We start from the raw sequence: 27,549 nt of genomic DNA on the forward strand, positions 1-27,549 counted from the left end.
GCGATGGCACGCTCGCTGCTCGTAGCGGACTTTTCACGCGTCAACGTAATTCGTGAAGTTTCATAATAATAATTCAATTTATGTATAAAATGACTCTTTTTTTAAATGTATACGGTGTTATATGGATAGCGTTAACAGCTTGCAGTACGACAGGTAAGTGAACGTAGTGTATTTGAGGCGTCAAAGTTTCTTCGATTTGAAAATTATACTATTTCTTATTCATATTGTCTATAATAATACTGGCCTAGCAATAACCTTAATAAAATACCTATAGTATACTTGAATCAATTGAATAGAGAATACAATTTCCCTAATAATCTATTTAAATCTGTTGAATCGCAGTTAAACAAATCAATTGTATTTTGATAAATTATATATAATTATTTTACTAAGATGCCTTTAGGAATATTATTTCACAACGTACTTGATAAATTAACATTCACTAACTGGAGTAACGAGCTTGAAATAAATGTAAATTAATGGAATAAATCGCCATAAGGTATATTTTAACTACGATTTCGTTCTCCCAGTTGAATTCGATAAACATTTCATGACGTCTCGTGAAAGGCAGATTGCTATTACTATGAATTTATAAGTTTATTTAATTGGGGAAAACTTTTGAATGATAAGAATAAATTTGAATTAAATCATAACAGAGATGACGCACTTAACCGCGCCGAGATTCTTCAAAAGCTAAATTTATTCAGAGGGTTTGAGATAAGAAGCTCTCGTATTTCTTTAACATAATTCACTTAACAAGGGGAAGAATCGCAAACAAAACGGACAGGGGTCGCTTGGGTGACTCATCTACGGATATCCGCTGGTATCTCCAAGACAGTTATGGATGTAAGACGTTGTAAATAAAAACACTTGAAAAATTTTGAGGGTATCCTAAAGCCGTACTACAACTCCCGGATTGTTTCTTTGAGCTTTTTTTAATTGCTTAGTCAAAAGGCCTGTTTATCGTGTAAATTATTATTATTTCGGGATTCTAAGCCTGGACCCCAGTAGCATAGACCTCCAAATATTATATAGGTGGTCAATACAAATCGATGGGAAGTAAAAGTTTAAATATGGAATAAATTGTATGTTCTGTTCAAGGGTATCGTGAATATTATATTTTGACTTAGGCTAATAAGAGGTTTAGTACTCACAACCTTACTAGTAGTTTCAAGCGGATTTGTGCACTTTTTACGCGTAGCACTGCTACATTTGTCGCTACGAATTTCTCCTGTCAGAGTTGAGTTTAAAACTTTTGTTTGTTTTAAATATAAACACTATCTTTTTATTTATTTTGTCTCTTTTTCCATGGAATACTTTATTTACATTTAATTATTATGTACGTCAACGTAAATAATTTTTAATGGATTTCTTTATTACTTTCACTTGTTATAAGTCGTTCGATTCGATTAGAACGTTTAACGTATTTCAGTATTTTAAATTATTTATTAAATAAGAGATGTATATAATTACCAGTTATAAAACTGAACGAGTGTTGTAAAATTGTAATACGAAAATGTTTTAAATTGGTTAGTGTATCCTTTAGAACTGTCACGAAATATAATACAATAACTTACTTAAATAAAATACCTTTGAATGCATACTATTTTAAATAAAATTGTTAAATAAATCTCAATATTTACCACTACCAAACTCATAAATTATTAGGTAAATTGTCGCAAGAACGCGTTGTGGCCCAAAACTTCGATATTCAGTTTTATAGGATGTTATTCGTCGTAAGCCGCTCAAAGAACCTTGTAAATATTCCACAACGAAAAGCGATAAGACATTTATATAATATTGCTAGTTTTCGTAGCCGCATTTGTGTTTTATATATTCGTACTAGGTATGTGCTCCATGGGCAAACCACTCGTACTTATTAAATGTCGTTTATTTATTTAATCTTGCAAACTTAACCTACATTATTCCAAATAGAATATTTGCATCACTTCATTGCGGGAGTGCTTTGGGCATATAAGAAAAGAATAATCCTTAGCTATGGCCCTGAGGCAATATTATATATTTTCATATGGAATCTTAGGGTTGACAATCGTGTGTTTAAATTGTCGATGGCCTAGTTATATAAGGACTAAACTAAGAAATCATAGAGTTAACCATTTATAACTTCCATATAGATTTATGATTTAAATCTACACAGTGTTAGTAACTGCTAACCTTCAAGCAACAACTATTAGCTTAAGGGAACTAAGATTTAACTTCCATGGATCCTTAACTGTATTTTCGTCTATTAATATTAAAATGCTATAGTGATTTCAATACTTCAGTAAAATAAACAGCATTATAACTCGTTGCTTAATTTTACGTAATGTAAAGCAAATTTGTTTGACCCGCTCCTTCATTTAATTAATATCTTTGATAATGCTTAATTATTCCTAACCAACTTCAAAGGAGAAGAATTCTAATTTGGAATATCGGAATCAAATATGTTTTAAATTTATTACTTTAATTATCATATATTTATTAAATTTAATGCTTCATCATATTAAATTCAATTAATATCGTTATTTACGTTAGTGTGTGTCATATTGATACATAATATTTACATATATCTACAATAATACATATTTCTACTACTATAAAACTCAGTTTATTTAAATAATGAAGATTGACTCGTAATTAACAATTATCTGTAACTAATTTCATAACATCACTAGTATTATTGTTTCGATCAAACAAATACAAATGTTTAAGTTAAATACAGAAGTATCTGTTAGTACTACTACTACAAATAGTATTGTATTGTCTTTTGTTACAATTTACATAGCTTCAATCCGTTTAAAAAGTGTTTTCTTAATAGTATTGCATTGTCAATCAATTCATCTTATAAAGGCGCTTTACTAATATTTTTGCTATGTTAAAAATACAAATTGTTGTGGTATAACTGTTATGTCAAACTAAATGATAATAATTTCATTCCAGTATCTTTTCGATATAACTACTCTATTTGGGTTCTTAAATGAAATAATTTCATGGAAATTAAGCGATTATTTGAGATATTAATTGTAATTGATATTATTACCATTACCAAGAGCTTGAACTCAATGAAACCTACCAAGCTGCGTGCAGCGTATACCCCGCAATTATATGGTTTATCAAACATCTTTTAACGCTAATCCCCGTTTAACTAACGGTTAAGGAAACTACTCACAAGTATTAATTTCAATTACTAAGTTTCACGTAACGGAAATAATAACTTTTATTGTTAGTACACAATATCTTATGTTAAATCCTTATTAATAAATTAGTTTTAAGTTAGACTATATTGTCCTAGGGTGTATTAACTTGTAAATAAAATAATAGTATAATTCTCAGTATAGAATTAAGAACATAATCAAACATTTACTGTGAATGTAAAATACAACGAAAACAACTAGTGGCGTATGTCAGAATGTTGAACCACACATGCCTTATAGTAACATGATGAAAACAGTTGTAATCCTAGTTTATTTATTTGTATAGAATTAAAGTAGTACTATCTGCGTAACTAAGGGTTAAGTTTGTGAAATTGCATCCATATAATTTTGTCTATTATTTATAGTCTATGTTAATAAAAAACTAAAAGTGGTATTGGTTGTAATAATAAAATTAAAAACATTTACATCATTCTTTTAATAGAAAAAACTACTGACTAAAGAATATAATGAGTGCAATAACCGTAAATATCAAGTCGCTATTATAGTCCATCAAAGCTAGGTCAAATTAAGTGCATAGGAAAAATATACGTTACTATTAGCATGAAGTATTTATATGTCTGCATAAAGGATGTGGTGCAAAGCATTATTCTATGCCTCAATTCATCTTGATACTATGTTTGTGTGTTGTTCCCAAACCTATGCTTCTATTTAATTGCGCTTTGCTGCGATTATTTTATATTTAATCTCAATAATTAACTGTTTCAATATGTGACGACAAGTACGATGTAATGGTGCTTACAAATATTTTGTAAAAACTTTGGCGGTTTAAAAGAGTGACCGAATTAAGAACTATTATTATTTACTAACGTTGATAAGGGCATATAAACTTATCTACATGATTAAATTATATTTTGAAAATACAATTACATTCGAAATAAAAAAAAATTAAATTATCACATAAGCCTCGGTGAAGTGATTTATTTGTTGGTGACAAATATTAGGTCCTTACATATGAAATTGGCGTATTTCGTACTGGCCACTTTAATCACGATGTTCTCCTCTTTGGTAAGGAATTCTAAATTCAAATTTGTACAGCTATTTACTCATGTATTTGTGCTTCGATGACCGTCATTCATTTGTTTTTTTCTTCTGTTTTTTTTCTGTTTGCGTCACTCATTTTACAAAATGGGTAAAATATTATGGAGTACGAGTTCCGCCGGAACCTGCGGAAACGACTCGAAGGGTGAATGATGTGTATGACGGTCATATTGCAAAAGAAAACACAGTTCTTGGTTCCAACGTTTTCGTTCTGGAAATTTCGGCCCCGGCCCGGGCCCCGTGGACGGCCTGAGACTCAAGTTGATAATGAAGTATTGAAGGCTATTGTGGAAGCGGATAAAACTGTTTTAATTCACTTGAAGCAAATTGGGAAGATTAAAAAGCTTGAATGGTGGGTACCTCACGAATTGACTGAAGCAAACCGGCAAACGCGCGTCGACTGCTGCGTTACATTACTGAACCGGCACAATAATGAAGGTATTTTAAACCGAATGATGATGAAACCTGTGATGAAAAATGGATTCTTTACGATAATCCTACGACGATCCTGGCCAGCCAGCCAAATCCTGCCCCAAGCGAAAATTAACCCCAAAAAAGTTACTTGTAAGCGTTTGGTGGACTAGTGCCGGTATTGTTCATTGCAGTTTTCTCAAATCTGTCCAGACTATTACGGCTGATGTCTATTGTTAGCAATTGCATACCATGATGGAAAAGCTAGCGGTTAAACAAACTAGGCTGGTCAATCGCTCCACGCCACTGCTATTTCACGACAACGCTAGACCACACACTGCACAACAGACGGCTACCAAATTAGAAGAGCTTCAATTGGAATGTCTAAGACATCCTCCGTACTCCCCGGACCTTGCTCAAACAGGTTACCATTTTTTTCGAAATTTGGACAACTTCTTGCAAGGGAAAAAAATTAACTCTGATGGGGCAGTCTAAATGGCCTTCACAGATTTTATTGATTCCCGTCCGACTGGTTTTTTAGTAAAGGGATCAATGAACTACCTATGAGATGGCAAAAGTGCATAGAAAACAATGGTTCATACTTTGAATAATTAAATATATTATATTTAAAAATATTCGACTTTTTGTTCCTCTCATACAAAACGCCAATTTCATATGTAAGAACCTAATATAATAAAATAAAAATGCGTTTATTCATTTTAAGTACAATTGCATTACAATGTGTAAGATTTGGGAACCTTTTTAAGTAAAAAATACCTGTGTCAGGGTTCCCAGCTCTTCCATATCAAACTGAATTATACATTGCTTAAAATATATTTACATATAACTTAATTACGTCTTTTAATATTTCAAATTCAATCAATTTGAAATCATTTACTCATTTAGGTAACACAATGTACACTTATGAACGTCAATAAAGAAATACATATTAAATGCTAAATGCTTCTAATTTTACATTTACTGCTATTTCTCAAGAGCGTAGAACGGACGAGAAGAACTGGCAATAAACTGTCCGCCACTTTTTTTAAGCGCCAAGCTTTTTTGTTTTACGAAATGTTTATAAGACAACCATTACACCATATTCCAAATAACATCTTAAGTAATTAATAGATAATTCATAATGAAAAAAAAATTATACACTTAACAATTTTAATTTGTTTCGACTTGAACGAAATTCGTTCAGTAATATTTCATAAACGCCAAACAATGATAGATTACCTATAAATTTGCCCATTAAGTAATAAGAAATCACCTTAATGACATCAGTTTAAGATATTGCCAATTCACTTATAGATGTTTACTTAGGGGCTTTGAGTCGACAGTAAGTAAACTTACAGGCGGTATTCAAGTCCTTATTAAAGACAATAATGTATATTTAATAAGTTACAGGTAGGTCATATAATATAAATGAAGGTCGTGGTGACGTTATGCAACATCATTACATACAGCCATCGCCTCCCCCAGCTCTTCAAATCAGGGCGAATTGGCCGATGCTAGTATGGCCATAGCAGTGCCAAGGGCCACATCATTTATGGCCATGGAAGACTTTAGTTTCAAGGGCTCATTACGTGCAAGACTGGTGGAGCTGTAGGTTTGAGTGGGTAAGCACAGAAGAGAGTTCCACATAACCACGTACTCGTGGCGTGGGTACGTTACGAATTCGAAAAAAAAAGATAACGTCATCCCTGCAGCGCTGCTGCGGAAACTAAATAGACCACACCCGTACAACCCAGTATTAGCAGGGCATGAACCTTCACACCACCCGAATGGGCCTAAACACCCCCTTGCGTTGGAGAGTGCAACAAGATCCGCAGTCTATGTATGGTCAAAAATCTATTGGATTTTGACATACGGGAGTAATAGTTCGTAAGTCTTGATTCTTACCCAGGCATATGGTGTTTTACGAGTTCGACAAAGTACTGCCATTCACACTCATGGGTGTTTTTTCGTATATATATATATATATTTGTGAACATTTTGTGATCCTAAATGAATTGCTATTTAAGTCCACGATTCTACTCTTATGTTGAGATTTCTAAATTTAAAATAAATCGTATGTGGTGTGTGTATGTACATTGGGGTAGGTTGCATTGTTTAATCTTTTTAGTACATGGTTTGACTTTTTAAATTATAATAATTTTAATACAACTATTCTTCCGTCCTTATCACCCAATTCTTATATATGTCATATTTTGTGCAATATATATTCTTGATAATCAGAAATGTATTTAATTAAAAAAAAATCCTACCTAATTATAGCAATTATTGTATCTGTCTTGATATTGTATATTCGATGATCCGTTGATCCATGCGACTTCTTTGATACAAAAAGTCCTCTCGGAAGTATGCTGCGATATTACGGACACCTTGATTGGGACGAAGTTGCAAAAATCTGGTTAGCACTGCGCCTTTTTATGTTGTCTAATTTTTTTGTCCAAACTAGTTTTATTGTCCTCATTTTTATAACTGTAATCATGTTTGAGACCAGAAAATAAAATAAAGTACCACACATTTGTCACGTTCCAGCACTTGTATGTAAAGCAGGTGATGCAGGAAAAGTAAAAAAAACCTCTCAATATATATATATATATATATATATTGATAATATTTTATATGAAACCTCCACGGAATTTATAATAATTTATTTCTGAATTTAAAACAACTTTTACGAATTTATGAGTTCCAATGGACAATATTAAATATTAAAATTGTTTGTATAAATGTTTAAATTTAAGCAAACATACTTTTTAGTTGTATAACACTTATTTAATTATAATGTGATTATTGTAGATAATCACATTTCTCAATTGTACCAAAATAAAGCTTTTTCATGTTGAAGTATAGCTTTTAACGAATTCCAACAAATAGAAAACACATTTCATATGTTTTGACAGCTAAAAATAATATTCAATGCAACCCAAAATAGCCAACGCTATCAAAGCCATTCTAAAACCGGAACAAAATCCATTTTTTCCACTTCCCTATGAAACACTAAATCTCTCAACGTAGGTGTAAAAAGCGCTCGATAGTGTGAACACGGTTGAACATACTTGTGTGTGTCAATTATTCATCTGTTCGTCGATAATGGAACAATCCTGTCGGGCTCACGAAGAGACCTGTCAACGCTACCCATAATGGTATACTTAATGCAAAAAGCGATCCTATTTAATACGCCAAATATACAAAACCAATTAATGGTTTCTCGTCATTACGTAAACAATCAATAAACTTACAATGTCATTGAAAACCGACTTGCAAATTTGTTTAAATTTCGAATAGTTTTTAAACTCGAAATGTACATAGATGAAGTATGCATATGAAACTTACATAAAAAAACATAGATGAAGTATGCATAGATATTTTTTTCTGCAATTTATGCAACGCAAAACAAAGAGTTCTCGGCATTACGTAAACAATCGATAATGTAACAATATGTCATTGAAAACAGACTTGCAAATACATTTAAATTTCAAATAGTTTGCGTAAATTATAACAAAGGTTTTAATATATATAGAGTTGATCGACCTACTGTAAGTATATTAACACATACAAATAATTAACAATACAAATTAAACATATACAAAACGAAGACAAAAAATCATGCTTATGACCATGTCCATAGATATGGATAATTTTTTAAATTATGAATAGACAAAAAACGTTTTGCGTTTTACACGTTTGCTTGTGCAAACAAAATTAAGCCACATCAAATATTCGAAACAGTTATTAACAGTATAAAACATAAAGAAAAGTTAAGTACGCATTCTAATATGTATCACAAGTCACAATCTCATCATGAGCGCTATCAAATATATTAAATTTCATACGGAAAAAATGTTTGATTGTTTGAAATAGATTTAAGGTTTTATTGACGTTCTATACGGGTCGCAGCTTAGTTATTTCACGATAACCGTAATGCAGTAACAAACTGTGGTATTATTTTATAAGTTTAAAAAAAATGTGGTTTACCGAACCCTTTATAGGTCTCAAGGTAACAGGAAATATGTTTGAGGCTTCTCCTGATTGCTTACATTTACATATTTAATTCGCTAAGGAGTATGGCTTCGTTTAGTAGAAATGTACAAAAATGCTTATTTTAAGGTTGGTTAAAATAACACCCGAAATTTCTTGGGTATTATTTTTTACGGTAATTTTTTAAAGATTATTCTCCCTCTGTTTGTTGTAATGTTTTCGTTTCGTGTTTGTACTGATTTGTATTTTGATAATTCTTTAAGTTTATAAGGAGCTACAAATTTGTACTGTGGTGTAGTTTTACAGGCCAAGGTTAGACGCCTTAGTGTTTTCTTTGCACTCTTAATTTATTTATAACATTTAAGCAATCATTATAAGTTATATTTCGTAAAAAAAGTTCCACCAACCCATTAATTAATTGACGCTGGTTTGCGAATTATGTGTGAAAAATAATGTCAATCTAAATCTAACACTAGCATTATCCTTTGGAAACAGGAATGTCATACAAAAATTATCTTTTTTTAATGCGCTATTTGATTGTGTGACAAACTTATTTGGAGTTATATGCTTTAAGCTTTATGGAGTAAAATAATTTGTAAATAATTAATGTATTAGTCTCGTTACACAAAACGGACACAGGAATTGACGATGACGACTGCCTGTAAATAATGTCCTAATGATAGCTGACGCCCAAAAAGTTTACGTTTGTAACTAGCATGGAACGTAATAAACACTGGAGCGACGCCATATTGAACAGAATGGAGTTTTGGCGGGTTATTCAAATTAAATAATTTTTAATTTCTATTTTAATAACCAGTATTTAATATATTTAAGAAATATATAGGTTTTATAGAAAAATCTTCACATTATTGAATAACCTGAAATAGTTTTTAAAATCTTATCAAATAGCCTATAATAGGAAACAAATGACATATAAATATTGCAGATACAAGACTCATTACTACTTATGGTGGCTGACATCTCATTCATCAATCATCATCCGTCATGACTAAAAGCAATGAACCCGCCTCCGCAGTCCGCAGAGCTCAATTTCTACTCGAGCTAATTTAAAAAAAAAATAATGAAAAACGTAAGCTCTAATTAAGAACGGATTTTATTGGATTGTTTATTTTGAGATTTTAATTTGGATATAATACTTTATATAAAAAATCCGCGAAAATAGAGGACACCGTGAGTTATTTCTGCAAAAACCCTTCATCTTTTAGTCGATATCAACTCCAGGGAAATAAATACAGATAATATAACTTTCTCTCTTCTCTTTTTAACATTCAACACCTTTTGGCTTCAGTCACCGTGACCACGCGCGCTGTAAAGCACGCGAAACGTCGGGAAAATTTTAAAAGTTAAAAAATTATAAGTTTATAGCTATACATAGCTTCAATCCGTTAAAAAGTGTTTTCTCTAAAAGTATGTGAATATTAAGTTCAATTTATATACTTATACAGCCTCTTAGCTACATTTAAAAAGAAAACTACAATATAAACCATAAATATTCGATTTTATGTTAAGTACGCCTCATAAAAAGTGAGTATAACTTAGTTTCCACATATATCGTCATAAAGCATTTACAAGCTATAGTCGTTTCTAGCGGCAATTAAAACTTAAACTTTTAACGGCGTACTAAAGTTTCGTACTAGGGTTATTATTGTCCATAACTTTACACGATATTGTTATATGTTAAGAACAATTATTAGTTTAATAGACTGATCTCCATTCTATTGTTTTAACAGATAACTTAATCAGCTTCAGGTTTTGCGTTCGAATCACTTTTCTTTCTCTTTTCTAATAACTTCTCACTCGCATAGTTACGAAAAACAGCGAAAGGAAACCGGCGTTAACTTAAAAAGGACAAATCATAAAGATATAGAAATCTGTGGTCAGATCTAGGCGTTACTGGTTTTTATAAGGATTAAATGTCTAGTAGATAAACTGCTGATTTGTTTATATTTAATATAATTTTTTTTTATTGACAATTGATTTGATTAATTTTCTAACATAGATCATAGTGCGGTACATAGAGAGAATGGCCATTAAGAATGTCTTGAGCGTGCTAAAATATTTTTATTTATTACCTGACGTTCTTTATGTTGGTTGAGTGAACTGACAAACGGTTTGCTTTCTGTTTCTAGTGTTGGAAAAAAGGCATCTTGTAATTTTAACTTTTATTTTACTGTTATGGTAGTGTTATTTTTTTCTTTGTGTAGGTATGTATTACTTTAAATGTAATAATAAATAAATGTGTACGTGTACTAGTGTACACACGTGAAAATTCTTTATGACGATATTTTTTGAAAATTGATCTACTATATGCAACTTTACAGAAAATGGTTAAATAAAGTTTAATTATATCTAAGTTTAACATAAGGCTTTTATTATCATAGACATGATTACAAATAATGCAATTATTCAATTTACCTTACTACTGTCTACTAAGATTATTACAGAATTTCATTAATTGTAATGGAATTATTACTATCATATCTATCGTTATTTTATATTTTTGTTATTAATGGCTTCGAATCAAACGTGGTAGGGACAAGAAAAAGATAGCGCGTAACGGAGAAATGTGACGGTATTTTTTCCAACGCCGATAAAGCAGTTCAATAACCTAAATAGTTGACGAATTTATGTTTTTTTTACTAAAAATAAATAAATTTACTAGAGGAATATAAAATATATTTGACGAATTATTTATTTTGATGTAGTAACTAGACGCACCTTTACGTGGTTATGATTCTGAGTACAAAAATAAGTTACAGATTGTATATAGCGCGATATGGCTGCCAAGTCAATCAATTTTTTTTATTTCTCTATCTAGATAATTACGTCCATTTAGTAATAAACCATAAATACGATTTACTGTTTATTATTTGTTTTACAATGAGCTACCATCTAACAATATGTAATGTAGAATTTTTAAATTTTTTAACTAAGTATAGGTGTGAAGAGCAATATTATGTTCATAGTTAAGTCATATTATTATTTCAGGTCGAGAGATTCCGGGACAGAATGTCGTATCAGTCGCACCCATTGAAGTGCCCGATGGTATGTATAACATATAATTTAATGCTACATAATTAAGGTAATAAACAATTTGTCTTTATTCTGTTGAAGTATCAGTTATTTCTCCAGATATAAACGTGAAAGTAAGCGTATACAACTATAAAATAAAAAAGTGTGTGCGTTCAAAATACACATATGAGAAGTGAAACTTCTTTGTAAATTAATATATAAGGTAAAAGCCCGTATAGATGATCATGAAACAGTATATGACCATGTATTCGTATATCTATATTCACACTTATTACACACTGTATACGTGCTAATGATATATAATAATAAATAAATAAAAAATCTGCGTTTACTGCACAAGACGTTATGCGACAAAATTGCCATCTAAAGTTCTAATATGTAACTAATAAACGAATACATCAACCAATAGCGTTTATTTTTTCTCGATCTCCCTTACTATCAATCTTTCTCACTATAGCTCTCTCCCACCTCTCGCACTATGGCACTATCCGTGATGCCACGTTCGCTATATCTCACTCTCTCTCAATCGGTCTCAATCGCTCTCTAACTTTTCTTCGACAAAAACGTTTCATTTGTAAAAAAAAAATCCCTCATGCGCCTAAAGAAGTTTCACTTTAAAAATACTAATTGTACCCACAGGTTAAAGGTTGGTGGACTCCGTTTCCGCACTTAGACTCTCATTAGGTCCGTTGTGCGTAATTGTACCCACAATTATACACAAAATAATTTCCTGTTTGACTACTTATTAAGTCAAATGTCGTTAAAGTTTTGTACCCAACAAATATATTACGATTGTAGAACGTGTGGGTACACATGTATCATAACGGCTTCCCAACGAACTATTTTAATTTATATTTTTCAAAAATATTATCGTTTTCATGATTACATATTGTAAATACATGAAAATATTTTACCGGATTTTTTATAGTAACAGCAGGTTGGTGCTATGTATACACTGGTATACTGAGTAAACCCAGTGTATACATAAGCAGTGTACGCAATATATAACCATAATCAAAACTATTATTACTATTATAACTATCTTGCATTTGTCAAAGACTTGAACAATTTATTTGATATAAATAAATTAATAATAGATGGACTGACAGGTCAATGATTAAACAGTTTAACCAGTAGTTTATCAACAAATACCATAAGTTAAAGGAATAAATTATTTACAAGACTGATGCGATTGTACTTTATTTATGCTCTCAAACTCAAAATACTCAACACTATCACTTAACATGAGAGGAACCTCAAGCCAGTTTTCATAGAAAAAAACCAACAAACAAACACTTATATCAGTGTGAAAATGACGTGAGAATCAGGCGATGCGCTAGCCAGATCCAGGCAACTTCCTCGAATCGAATAGATCGCGATATCGCAGCACACAAATCCTATATTACAACAAAACAGAGTGGTTTTCAAATTTAATTAAGTTTTCTTATAGTGTATTATAAATAAATGTTAAAAATTATAAATCCATAAAGAGCGAGGTTTTCAAGTTTTACAAAGACCCATTAAAAGCTTCGTACGACAAATTAAACATAAAATTAATAGAACCAGCGAATTAAAGAAACTATTTGTCATTCGACTTCGGTTACCATACGAGCTTGTACAGCTGTTATTTCTCAACATTAATTATTCCAATGGCGCTGTTGCTACAGTTGTAATTCTCTCTAATTAGCGCCTCCACAATATATCTTTGATATATACGACGTTAAGTATGTATAAATTACGGCTTAACAACTTAACTTGGTTTAAGACAATCGGTCGCGATTATTTTATAATTGAATTAAATAAGCTTTTCAATTATTATTAAAAAAAATTTTTTTGTGTGACAAAACAGTTTATGCCCATCGCATAATACAAAAACTGTCTTAGTATAGTTATCGCCCGTTGTCCTTAATATTATTTCATTGTTTGCAACAAAGTTATTAATAAATATTAATTTTGGTTGGAATAAGAGAAACTGATTAGAAGAGAAACCAGGGTCTTAGACAGTATACAAGAGGAACAGACATTCGAAGCTGAAATATAAGTGGACTGGGCAAGTTAAAAAAGGTAGTAGAACTGGTCCAGTTATCTAACTGAACGGTCTTCATGTTACGGAAAGCGTGGGACAAAGAGGACGACCACATAAGTGATGGGACGATATTCGCAAACGAAGAAGAGGGGGGGGAAGACTTTGCCACTTGGCAAGCGGATGAGAAGCTAGATATTATAGAGATAGATTAATTGTAAATACTTTACTATCAGAATAAAAGTCTTTATTAATTAGACATCTTGTAGTGTGAACCAATAATGCAGTCCTAATCGTTATAAGCCCAAATTTATTTATAGAAATAACCTGGAACACCTACTATACACAGTGAAGCACAAAAAAGATTTACAGGACTAACTTTAATAATAATTTTAAAGTAAATAAAGTGCACTAAATTATCAAACACCTGGGATACGATAAGATCCAAATTAAAATCTCAAGATAAAAAAATCCGTTAGTCATACCTCCAAAAAACCTTCATCTTTTAGTCGATATCAACTCCGGGGAAATAAATACATTTAATAGAACTTTCTCTACAGCTGTGATATTTTATGACATTTAACACCTTCTGTCTTTCACGCACGCTGTACAGCACGCGAAACGTCGGTTTTTTTTAAAATATGTAAAATAATTATACGTTTATACATAGCTTCAATCCGTTAAAAAAGTGTTTTCTTTGAAGTGCACTGTTTAATTTAAGAGAATAAGTGATGTCGTCTTACAATAACAATATAAACTTAAAACAAAAAATAAGTATATACCTACTAATACATATAAAAGGTCACAAACATTATGAGTGATATTTACTAACGATTTTACTCTCTTTGGAGTACATACTCTTGCAGAGGAGAGAGGACATGAGGGACAAGCTCAACTGCCCCAATTAAAAACTATTGCTATACAGCCTACAAACATTACAATACAACGAGGTAATGCTGCCAGCGTTAAGGGTACTCTGCCACAGGGCCCAGTATTATTTTATTGATTATTGTTACATATGAATATATATAAAATATACTTGACGCCGTGTTACTACTGTATACATAAGGTGTAAAAAATAATAATATTAAATCAATGGCGCTACGGCCTTTATAAGTCTGGGTCTAGGCCTCAGATTTCTGTTTCTGTTTCATGATCATTTGTAAATCGAATAGGCAAGTAGGTGATCAGCCTTCTGTGCCTGACACACGCCGTCGACTTTTTTGGGTCTCAGGCAAGCCGGTTTCCTCACGATGTTTTCCTTCACCGTTTGAGCTAATGTTAAATGCGCACATAGAAAGAAACTCCATTGGTGCACAGCCGGGGATCGAACCTACGACCTCAGAGATGAGAGTCGCACGCTGTAGCCACTAGGCCAACACTGCTCCTACATAAGGTATACGTTTCGAATACTTAACAGACTACTGACCACGATATAGAGTAATGGAAGTTATATTTAAAGTCATAAATAAAACTGGTACTCACCAATCGATAAGTGCAATAAAATCGAAGGCAAATAATTTGACATTTAAGCTTCACGCGACATGATCGTTATCATACATACTAAAAGATGCAATGATTGCATTTTCGTAACGGTATGTAAAATTCCAGTTACGAGAATAAATACAAGCCATTAACCATTCAAATAACCATTTCCAGTGTAAAAACGAGTGATTGTTCGGCGACAAATTGTTCGCTTAGATTACTTGCGTGATAGAGGCAGTTGAGTGTTGTGCGGAAATAACACGATTTTAACACTTATTCATAGGAAATAACACATTGAGCATGAAAATTCCCAATATATATATACAGTGTTCAAGTAGGAATATTTTAGTTTTACATTCAAACATATTTAACTCAAAAACAGTAGGTCAAAACATAGAAGATTTTGTCGAGGTGTCACTAGGCTATCCGTGATCACATTACAATACGTGATACAATTTATTATACTATTTCAAAAACGGTTATAACAATATAATACAATAAAATATATCAACTAAAATACATAGCGTAAAGTTTAGATCCATATAAATTTATTCAATTATGAGATGGCGTGAAACGGTACCAAAGTATAAAAATACGTAGCAAAAACTCAGGCCGCAAAAATACATTTCGCACAGTTGTATGTAAATTACATACCTCGCAACGCTTTTAAAGGGCTCCTATATTGAGAGTTTTAAACGTGATATATTATTCCGAGCAAAAGAGTGATACAACGACAAACCGCTATTTGTCGAGGTGGGTCGGACATAAATCACGCACCCCACGCAGACACGATGGCACCGTTGTTGTGAAGGTATTTGCTCCATTTTTGACGGTAAACTCGAGTGATGAAATCGACGTGCCGATGTCAATCGGGATGCCACATCTGTTCCTAGTAGACAAGACAAATCGTGGATGTGCATTATGCACCTTGCGCTTTAAGTTCACTTATATGGTATAAATATTACTGTTTTAATATTTTAATATTTTCTGTGGACATTGTCAGGGTAAATTAGTTTGACAGTAAACACAAAACAATCATAGTTAATTACTAGACAAGACAAATCGTTAATGTGCAGGTTGCCGTTTAAGTTTGGAATCACACGAGTTTTGCTATTACTAAAGTATATTTTAGTCAGTTAGTAATGATTATAAAAATCGGTATAAGTTCAACTTTATTTATTAAGTTCTAAAACAACGTGTAGGCATTTATTTATACACGAAAATATGATATCATAAATATTACATTAATTATATTAAAAAATAGCTGGCAAGGGAAAACCACAGATTTACAGAAATTGGTTAAATAAAATAAAATGATATAAAGTTTAACAAAAGACTTTTATTATCACATACATGAATACAAATAACACAATTATTTCATTTTACCTTATCACTACTAAGATTATTACATAAAGTGTAATAGATTTATTACTATCATTGTTATCGTTATTATATTTTTTGTTATTCTTAGCTTCGAATCTCTTCGAATCAATAATTGTATTGCAAGAAAAATACGTAACGGAAAAATGTGTCGCGTAACTCAAAATTGTGACGTTAAATTTTTTTCCAACGCCGATAAAGAAGTTTCACTTTAATAAAAAAAAACAATAATAACTAAAAAATACAATAACAATAATTAATAACAGTAGTAATAATTATAATATTGAATAAGCATTTTTATTAGCATCAAATAACATTTAGACAATACAACAGATAAATCCCTTTCAATCTGAATATGTATTATGAATACATACTTTCCATATTCCTAGGTTTCTTTAAGTAAACATGTTTTCGTCTAGTGTAATTCATATGTATTTTTACAGAGTCCATGTACCCGAGATTTGCAGAGCCAATACCAAACGTTACCGTAACTGTTGGCAGAGATGCATTGCTTGCTTGCGTCGTCGATAATTTGAGAGGATTTAAGGTATTATTTTATCATTATGGTGTGGTACACACAAATCAACCATTTACGATGTCACTTGTCTTGAATTGTTTCTACATGAACCAAATTACTGTGTAACTTCCAACAGACATACCGAATTTAATAATAAGTCTTGTTCCGCGCCAACAAGGTAAAACTCTACCACTCCTAAAACAAGATACTACCATAACTTCATGAAAGTAGAATACACAAATGTCGGGATTAGTATTACTATTAAGTAAAGTAATATGATTAAAAAGTAAGATTTATCCCGACTAATTCGATACAAGAAATATCGCAATAGAAAACAGAGCGTTATTTGACGCATCTGTTTTCACGCATTATATTCTGACATATGGCCACAGATATATAATAAATGAAGTAAAGTGTGACTATTAAAACAGTTTTTAGATTAATTACTAATAGAAAAAGCAGTGCGGTTATTTTTGCAGTGTTATACAAATTAATATTCCTGCGTTTTTGAAAATACTTCATACTAAATGTTGGTTTTTTTTAATTAAAATCATTGATAAAGCTTGTAATTGCGTTTACAAGGAGTATGTTTCTGTATATCTCCAGAGACCCCGACTATATTTAGTATGGACTGTGAAGCTATAAAATCTTGGGTTTATTTATTTATTAAAGTTTACTACATCATACATAATATTAAATCTACTGCATTTTTTACAAAATCATCTATCTAAAATGTAAGACTTGAAACTTTATTATCTTTTATATATTAAAAAAATCTATTTTAGGTGGCGTGGGTCCGTATGGACACTCAAACAATTCTAAGTATCCACCATAACATCATAACTCAGAATCCTCGCATCAGTCTCTCATACAATGACCACCGGTCATGGTACCTCCATATAAAGGACGTGCACGAAGTGGATCGAGGATGGTACATGTGTCAAGTCAACACTGACCCCATGCGATCCAGAAAGGGATATCTTCAAGTAGTAGGTATGTTAAGATCTATTGTCGCTAATTAAGTTCCCTGCCCTCTAAGTTATCATATATGAGGTGGACCATGTAAGACGGTGCAGCCCAGCTACGTTAAAATGATCAGGAGTTAATTAAAAAATAGTCCGATTAAAACTAACGTTATTAAAAATCGGAAATATTGAGTCAATAGTTTTTAACCGATCCGTTTATTCGTTTTAAAACTCAAGTCTTACCTATAATAATGCATAAAGCTTGGAGGATATTTAAGCTATAGCACAATAGTTACAACAGGAACAGAGTATACTCCACGTAACGTTCCTGGATTTTACGAAGAACTCCCTAAAGCATCGAAATCAACTGGCTTTGGCTGGTTTAGCTTGTCTTCCATATAATGATACACTTTACATAGCAAAGTAAAGATACACTCATTCTAAATAACTTCACCAACTTGCTAAAATTAATAAAAACTGCGCAACTGTGTACGTTCTTTTTCGCTTTATTATCCTAGCCCGAAATAAACTCGACAGTCGGCTACATGCATATGAACTTTCTAAGAAACTCGTGATTTTGTTGTCAAATTGGGATTGCTTGCAAGTGTAGATGGTTGTTGACCATGACTAATAAGTAGGAGTCATTGATTATCTATACCGTTTTCTTCTCTCCATTTAACAACAAATCTTTATTAAATATTGCACAGTGTCAGTGACTTTCTATAGAGTTTATTAATATCTTTCAAAACATAACAAATATTATTCCCTTTTGCAACTTTTAATTATTTCACATGAAGAAAAATTTCAGTAATTGTAATTGAATCCCAAGTCATTACAATAATTAGAATCAAAAGGAACTTTTCAAATTATAAAAGTTTTCTTACAAAGTTTCAAGTACAAGGATTGAAATTACACGCTTGAAGTGACACTCGCATCTAGTTAAGCAATTTAATGAAAGCACTAAACGCTTGCATGCAACCTAATTATCTTTAGCGTTCACAAACACTACATTGAAAGGCATAGACGGCTGTTCGATGGAATTCATCGTTCTAATGGCTTCTTGAGTCTTTATTGTGTATTGATTTTGATTATGAAATTTAAGATCGTTATGACGTTTTTCTAGTATAAAACTTAACCATTTGTTATTTATGGCATTGGAACTTTAAACGGTAATAAGGTTTTTTAAGAAGAATTTTAAAACAACGAATTATTGACAGTACTATAAGAAGTACTTTCAGAAAGTTAAGTTAAGTTCCTTACTTAATTCGAGACTAAAAAAATTGTTTACCATTGAAGAGATTTATACCAAACTTAGAAATGTTTCTGACACCATGTCCCATTGGAGTATTACGAAACAACCAGTAGTCCGGGAGTTCTAATTTTGATTGCCGATATTTCATTATTATAATTAGTTCAATTTCCCAGTGCCACCATCAATCATCGACAACATGACGTCAACTGACATGGTGGTAAGGGAGGGTGCTGATGTAACCATGGTGTGTCGAGCCTCAGGGTATCCCGAACCCTATGTGATGTGGCGACGGGAGGATGGACAAGATTTTAATTATAACGGAGAATCAGGTAAATTAAATTGTTACCTTCTAAGTCGGGGTTTTTTACCGTAGTAATTGTGGGTTAGTGCAACACCTACTCGAAAAGAAAAATAATTGTCTACAAGTCATAAGGTATCTATAAATAATAACATTACAGACTTTTATATATATTTTTTGCTATGCTCTAAAATCTCATTTGAAATTATTTTATTTATTTTATTAATTATTTATTAACACTTCGTTACATTACAATATAAAAATTGAACATAATTAAATGAAAAGGAGGGCAACTGGCGGCCTTATGGCTTTCGAGCGATCTCTTTCAGGAAACCACTGTGAGTAAAGAAATTTTTTTTATTAAATTATATAAGGTAGGCAGAAAGTGAAAAATTAAAAATTACATATAGTTATAAAAAAGAAACTTAACAGGAACAAAAAATAAACTAAACTGATGTTGGATACATGTAAGACAAAAAGTAAAAATTGCACATAAATCACGATAATCCAATTCAAGATCAGTCTCAGATTTTATTATAAAGATATTCCAATTTAGATGTTCGAGTATAACAATAAAATATGGTATGGTTACATTTATTCGAAATACCAAATTGATTAAATTTGTAATCACTCTTATATACCTGTTAAGAAAGGATAGCTAGAAGAATATATCATTCTAAAGCTTTTATATAGTATCTAAAAATGATTTATGTGTCTTTTTATTTTCTATTTTTAAATGTATCATCTTTTTAGTTTAGTTTCTTTTTTTTGTTCCTGTTTAGTTTTGTCTTAATAAATGTGTATAACATGTATTTTTGCACTACTTGCCTATCTTATGTAATTTAATACATTTTTATTTTTTTCCTCCTTTTGATTTTATTATGTTATTTTTTATATTGTAGTGTAACGAAGTGTAAATAAATAAATAAACAATTAAAAATATCTTGCATCGTTACTAACCTTATGACATCTACTGCTATACGCATGAATGTAAATAACACTAAACCTTTGATCTTACATGTGGATGTAAGTCGGTTTATGCCACAACAACAGCGGTCCGTCTAAAGCTAAGATTTAAAACAATGTCGAAACCTTTACGTTACGTATAAATAATTGTAATATAAAAAACATATTACACGCATATTAATTATTTCCTCCATTTTATATTTAAATTATCGAGAATTTTGGCATATAAAAGCAGTCTGATAAAAGTGTGGTACCAAAAATCGAAAACTACTCATAACATAAACCAGTCCTAGCATATTTTTTTAATCTGTTTCTCATTGTGTCAAACTGTGTTAACGCTGTGATCTGTGATCTTTTACAACTGTAATTAATATTGTTTTAAGCGACTTCTGCATATTTAAATAAAACCTTTTTATGTATGCCATTTGTGTCTTTTATACGATACACTTTATAATATATACAAGACTGGCTAATCCCGGGATAACACCCGCGTTGATACAGTAAAAATTTATGTCCACAAAATCAATAAAATTGACGGCCTATTTCTAGTCGAGGTGTTTCGGCATTAAGACCACAGCAACACAATTTTTGTATGAGATCATCTTATTTAACCAAATATATCTTCGACAGTAAGTGTGGTCGACGGTGAAACACTCACGATAACGAAGGTATCTCGCCTGCACATGGGTGCATACCTGTGCATTGCATCTAATGGAGTGCCACCTTCAATTAGCAAACGCATCATGCTCATGGTTCAATGTGAGTATTAGCGCTAATCTAAGATTATCTGAAGCTCAAGTTGTATGTCTGTAATATTCTGAACTAATTTGATATAAGCTTCGTTACACAATGAGAAAAAAATATCTGTTAGAAGCTGGACATTTTATCGTATTCTGTACGATATTCATTCTTTTATTGTTACTTTGAACGGTCCATATATAATACAACCATTATCCATTAACGAATGATACAATAATAATTCGTATTTTATTGAAATACGAATTATTTATTGGGTCCACATTAAACTTGATCTTATTTCCATAATATGTATATTTAATAATTTGTATATTTTTTATAGCTCATCATTTACTTAACAAATTGTTTTCTTATATATATATATAAGATATATTTTATTGAATTTAATGGAATTTCCCGCTCCAAGAAGGCAGGCAGTTTCGTACTTAGTAGTTCCTTTGGTTTTCTTTCTTAGTTGGGGAAATGCATTGCGCATACTCTACCGCGACGACTGCTTACGTGGACTCGCGATTGTCCATACCCACTAAAATCCCAAGGCGCCACCAACAATCACCTTAGGCGGAATACGGTAACAGCAGAGCCTTATCCGCTTCCCGACATGTGTTGTGGCGGTTGCGTCTGCCTCTCCACGCCCATTGTTGGTTTGTGAAGATACTTGACACAGCAAGTATCCTTCACAGACCGGGCTGTACGCTTTTACAAATAGCTAGGGGAGATCGGCTCCAGTACTTGCAGAGACGGTTCACTATCCCTTCTTTTGAACGCATGGACCCCTGCTTCCCTGCTTGGGCACTTTTTAGGTGGTGAGGATTTAGTGAGCGCGTCGCGTGTACGAGACGGCCCTGCGGTTTCTTTCGCTGTCGCAGATGGTCTTCGGGACAAAGCTCCCTGGTCCTTTCCGCTTCTTCTTTGATGTTCATAACCACTTCGCAGTAATTGTAAAAAAAATCCATGGGCCGTCATTTCCTACGTTGAATAAAGATTTTACTACGTTTTGGTAGTCTTGCATTCTCGCCCTGGAGTACAATTAGCAAAGGTCTCCTTTCCGCCTCCCATGCTGGGTAGTCCTTCAGCAGTTCCTTTGCAAGTTCTGTTACACAACGGTCATATTATCATAATAGTGCCCAAGTAATATTTAATTTGTCTGTTGTGTATTTTTCATTGCTATTTTTTATAATGTACAGTGTTACAATAATTTCGTTAATATAGCAATTAAGTGTTATTACAGTAATTTAGCCCTATTTTAATATTTAAATTCTAAAATTGAGTTTTCTCATAGTTCCTCCGATGTTATCAATTCCGAATCAACTTGAAGGCGCCTATCTCGGACAGGATGTAACGCTGGAGTGCCACACAGAGGCGTATCCCTCCTCCATCAACTACTGGACAACGGATAGGGGAGATATGATAATATCCGGTGAGAGTTTTACTGTACGATAATGATAGAGATAAACCTAAGTTATATGTAGCCCTAGATAAACTTATGCAAGCTGTATAATATGTTTTTTTATGACGGCAAGATATTCTACCTTAGTAAAACAAATTTCTCATACTATTTTAATACTGACCAATTAAAGATTGTCTGCACTGTTGAATAAACTTGACAAAATTTTTTTTTTTTTATTTTTTAATCATAGTATTTCTCAGTACATAAATTGATATCTTGTTAATGTGTTGTTTTTAGTCCAGTTTTAGATATTATGATAAGATATTATTAAATAATTTTATCGTGCATTCAAACGGCAAAATATATTTTTTTTTAATACGTGCGTTTTTAATACGTAAATTGTGACGTGGTTGCAGTCGGGAGCCTTTCTACGATGTTACCTTTGGAACTATTCGGCGACCTTGATTTGAATGTGATTGGTGACCTAGGCGATAGCGTTTAACGCGTGGGGCCGTCATATGTTTCTTGAGGACCTCATCTAGCTTTTGCCAGTCGATAATGTTGTACCTTTTCTCTTGGCTGTTAGGAGGACCGAATTCAAATGGTCAGAGTCTAGTTCATGTAGCATTTTAATGCTACGCGGCTTGAGTGCTACGTTACGTAGAACCACTACGTCCAAGACGTACGATTAGAAAGCGTTACAAGCTATACCGCAACGAGTAACTCATCTTTGGAACTGAGTCTTTATATGTCTGTTTAGAAGTAATTTACATACACAAAAATAGACGTGGATTTGTACAAACTCTTATATTTTTATGAATAGCATCTTAATATATGTATATGATCACAAAAATTCACAAAATTACAAACAATATAAAATCATAATTAAAGTTGTGAATAGAGAGATACCATACATCATATTGTACTAAATAACATGCTTTCAAAATGTAACATTGTACGATTCTATCAATGATTTATTATCCGATAATGAAAATAGTTTCCTTGTAAAGGAAAAAGCACTTCTAATACATTGTGTGCAGTCATGCGTGAATTAAATACGTTTGTACAAAATAGCACTGAATATTTTGCTCGTAAGCAATTTGATTTCTGCGCGATCAGTTTTTCGTAAAGCGTAGTCTAGAGTAAAATGTTTTTTATGAATGATATTTAATGACAAAGAAGGTACGTCTGCAATGTATGTGAACTGAATGAAGATGGTCTTCATCAATTATAATTGAATGCAAAATAATTCGCAGCAACTTAGACATTTTACGTTTATATTAATTTGAAAAAAATGCATTCATTATGTGAAAACAAAGTCATACAGCCTCTTTAGATTGTAATGATTAAAAATACGGAATATAACTTATTAGTACATTATAGATTGACAGGTTTTAGTAATATCTGAAGTTCGTGGCATGAGATATACGTTTGTTTTATTTTTTTATGATCTTCTACGATCACCAACCCGAAACCATGTTGTTGAGAAGTCATTACTAAAATAGAGCTTTACTGTCCTAATATTAATACTTAAAAATAATAATTTTTTAAATCTAGTTGACTGATCAAAAGTACAATTTGTCTGGAGATTATATACAACGTTTGCGTACAGGATATTTGACTAAGTATATGTTGAGGAAAAGCTCTGGCTATCCAACGTATAACTTTTTACTTTGTTGCCTTGTCATTGCCTGAGGGGAAAAGTGTATTTCGCAATTCACTATTTTTGCCAAACGAAGTTTGTTGTAAAATACGTGAAACTAATTTAATGTTATTTGGGAAACTTTATAGATTAAACTCAGCTAAAAATATACTCGTAAAAATAACTGTATTCGTTGTATAAATTTTAAATTTTGTAAATAAAAATTAGGTTTAAAATCCACAACGCCCGATTTAGTTTGATAAAAATTTTTGTTAACTTTTAGATAAAAGTTATGTTACTAAAATAGGTACAATTTATAATTAAAGTTTTAAAACGTAACAATTAGAAGTAAATCAGTAGAGCGATGGAGAAAGTTGATTAGGTGCGTGTGAATACGGACAAATCTTATTATTTTTGTTTAGTAAATTTATTAGGAACAGTGGTGTATACTGATTTATACAAAACTACTTTAAAAATTAGCTTTGGTTGGTTTAGCTTGTCTTCCATACAATGATACTCTACTACTCTACAAAGCATTACACCCACTCTCAATAACATCAACAATTAACTAATAAAGTACTTCTTAAGTAGCTAAAATTAGCTAAAACTGCGTAGCTGTGTTCTTTTGTCGTTTTATCGTCCTAGCCCGCATTAAACACGTTTTTCGGCATACATACGAACTTCCTAAGAAATTTGTTTACAAATTGGGATTGCTTGCACGTGTAGACTGTTGTTGACCATAACTAATATGTAGGAGTCTACATTTAAGGACAACTCTTTATAACGCTATAAAATGCACAGTCCTTTCAGCGTCGTTATATAGGGTCACACATCTATACTGTATATATATATATATATATAAACGTGAACCCTATTATAATATAACAACAACAACATTTATTCCAACAAAATTGTACTCAGATTTTATAATTGAAGTAGAAATGGAAATTGTAGGTGGGAAATACGAAGCGATTCCAGTCGACAGCGGCTACAACAAGTTCATGATGCTCAAGATACGGAATATAACGAAAGAAGATTTCGGTTTCTACAAGTGCATCGCCAAGAACTCGCTCGGGGAAACTGATGGCATTATTAAACTCGACGGTAAGCATTTCTTGGTGTTTTTCTTTATTATTGCTTAATTTTTAAAGGCATCGTTGCGTAATATAATATTAAAATTTATATGTGAAACGAACTTCTCTGTTTGGTAAAATAATTACAGCTATAATCTTACCGAACCAATCTAATAGTTTAACAACTACATAATACACATATCTCAATTTAAATCACAGTGTTACAAGTTCTTTTAGAAAATAAATACCGTTTTATCTTTGAAGATGTGAGTACTACCATTGATTTTTTCTGCACAGAACTAGCCGTTTTAAGTTAATAATTTACTAAAGATAAACTAACACTTGGTAAATCCCAATTGTATTTATATATAGTAGTTATTAAATGCATCAGAGTTCTAATAAAGTTATCTCTACATAGTTCAAGCCTGAAATAATGTTTATATTGTAATATTAGATACTGTAAGTCAAAATGAATAGAAAAATATCTGTATCTACATAGGTTTGTATATAATTTCAGCATTAAGTTCTTGTATAAAATGTATATAATATTTTATACTTTATTTTAGAGTTACGACGGATAAATTCTTATTTGTTGCAGAAATACCAGCCCCGCCGTCCGCCTTTACGACCACTCAGAAACCGATACTAGACAACCAAACAATAAGGAAAAAAGGTATGTTTGCTTTGACAGACAGTCGCGGATTCCAGTTATCTAAAAAAATTAATGTGAATATCGAGCTTAATAGATCCTACGTCACTTAAAAGCGAATATCATGCAATAATTAATTAAGCTGGCTTGCATACTTGTTAATAAAATTCAAAGTCATTTCCGGTGTCGGCAAATTTTAATTACATGAGATGAAAACTCAATAATGAAATCGGAATTCATTTGACTACTGTTTTAAGCTTGCCGTGCAGTTTAGGTTATTTGGATAAAAATACTTTCTGCTCTTAGTAATGTCAAAATGTCAAATATAACAATAGTGTAAATCTACAGGGCAACTTGTTCAAACAAATGAAGCCATCAGCTCAACATTCCAAGGTGAGGTGTTTGATGGACAAATACGGGACTTTGGTATGTAACTTACAAGTTAAAAATACATATTTCCTTACACACGAATCATAATTTTGAATAAAAATTTAAAACAAGTCCCACCATGATCGGCGCATAATATCATAGAACACTTTATATGTATACATTATATGATACAACAACATTCACACCATTTTTTAGAAAAACACAAAGTATTTACAATGTTCTTAACACATTGTAGTAATAATAATTAAACACCGATGAATAGAAAACTAAAATAAGTTAAAAATTGTTTGTTCATGTAGCGGTAATAAGGAGTGTTGGCCACTAATTTGTCCACTAAAAGGCCACTGAGGTCGTAGGTCCAATCCCCGGCTGTGCAATGGACTTTCTTTCTATTTAACATGCGCTCGATCGGTGAATGAAAACATCATGAGGAATCCGAAATGGCCTTAGACCGAAAAACTTGACGGTTATTTTCAGGCACAGGAGGCTGATAAACTACTACTGTGCAAAAGGCGCCAACTTAAATCTCTAAGTAGGGCTTGCACACTTGAACCCCACGGCCCAGGAGTCTTTACTCCAAAAGTAGCAAAGAATTACTAGTAGTAATATTTTTTAAAACAATAATTATTATGGATTTATTGAGTTAAGGGAGTTGAATTTTTATATTTAATTTTTCCCATGAAGTTCATGAGCCTTTTAATATTAAATGATGCCTATTTAATAACTTGTATTCCAACACATATTTATAAATGAATCTATAAATAACGGATACGTCAATTGTTTATCTAGTGTTTATGTTTACAGAATAAAATTACAACGATTTAAGTATTATTCAACAATATTTTGTTTCAGATTTCTACGAGAACTCGGCGCCGACGCACAATTTGAACATTCATTTTATGCTATTGTTTTGTTTATATCACATAGTTTTAGTATCCTGATGAAAAATTTGAAATTTTTTGTGATAATTTACGCAAGAATCAGACGTTTTTATGAAATACAGATATTAATATTTTTTAAATCATCGGCAGGCTTACTCTGTAACTTCAATAGCA

At 31.8% G+C, this 27,549-nt stretch overlaps 1 protein-coding gene across 1 annotated transcript; it reads left to right on the top strand.

Moving 5' to 3' along the window:
• LOC123714298 (lachesin-like) lies at positions 1-27,549 on the top strand. Its single transcript, XM_045668514.1, has 11 exons — positions 1-153; positions 11,667-11,723; positions 17,043-17,146; positions 17,902-18,109; positions 19,507-19,662; positions 21,228-21,356; positions 22,633-22,770; positions 25,337-25,486; positions 26,054-26,128; positions 26,453-26,530; positions 27,347-27,549. Exons 1-11 carry the CDS (start codon positions 81-83, stop codon positions 27,433-27,435), a joined length of 1,257 nt encoding a protein of 418 aa, XP_045524470.1. The 5' UTR covers positions 1-80; the 3' UTR covers positions 27,436-27,549.

This window comes from Pieris brassicae, chromosome 9 (genome assembly GCF_905147105.1).
Source record: "Pieris brassicae chromosome 9, ilPieBrab1.1, whole genome shotgun sequence".
Taxonomy (NCBI): Eukaryota; Metazoa; Arthropoda; class Insecta; order Lepidoptera; family Pieridae; genus Pieris; species Pieris brassicae.

Bases quoted from the DNA above. Each gene is read 5' to 3' on its own strand.
- LOC123714298 (XM_045668514.1), top strand. From the start codon at position 81: ATGTATAAAATGACTCTTTTTTTAAATGTATACGGTGTTATATGGATA. The intron at 11,724-17,042 runs GTATGTATAACA...GTATTTTTACAG, and splicing joins ACCCATTGAAGTGCCCGATG to AGTCCATGTACCCGAGATTT. The intron at 26,129-26,452 runs GTATGTTTGCTT...GTAAATCTACAG, and splicing joins CCAAACAATAAGGAAAAAAG to GGCAACTTGTTCAAACAAAT.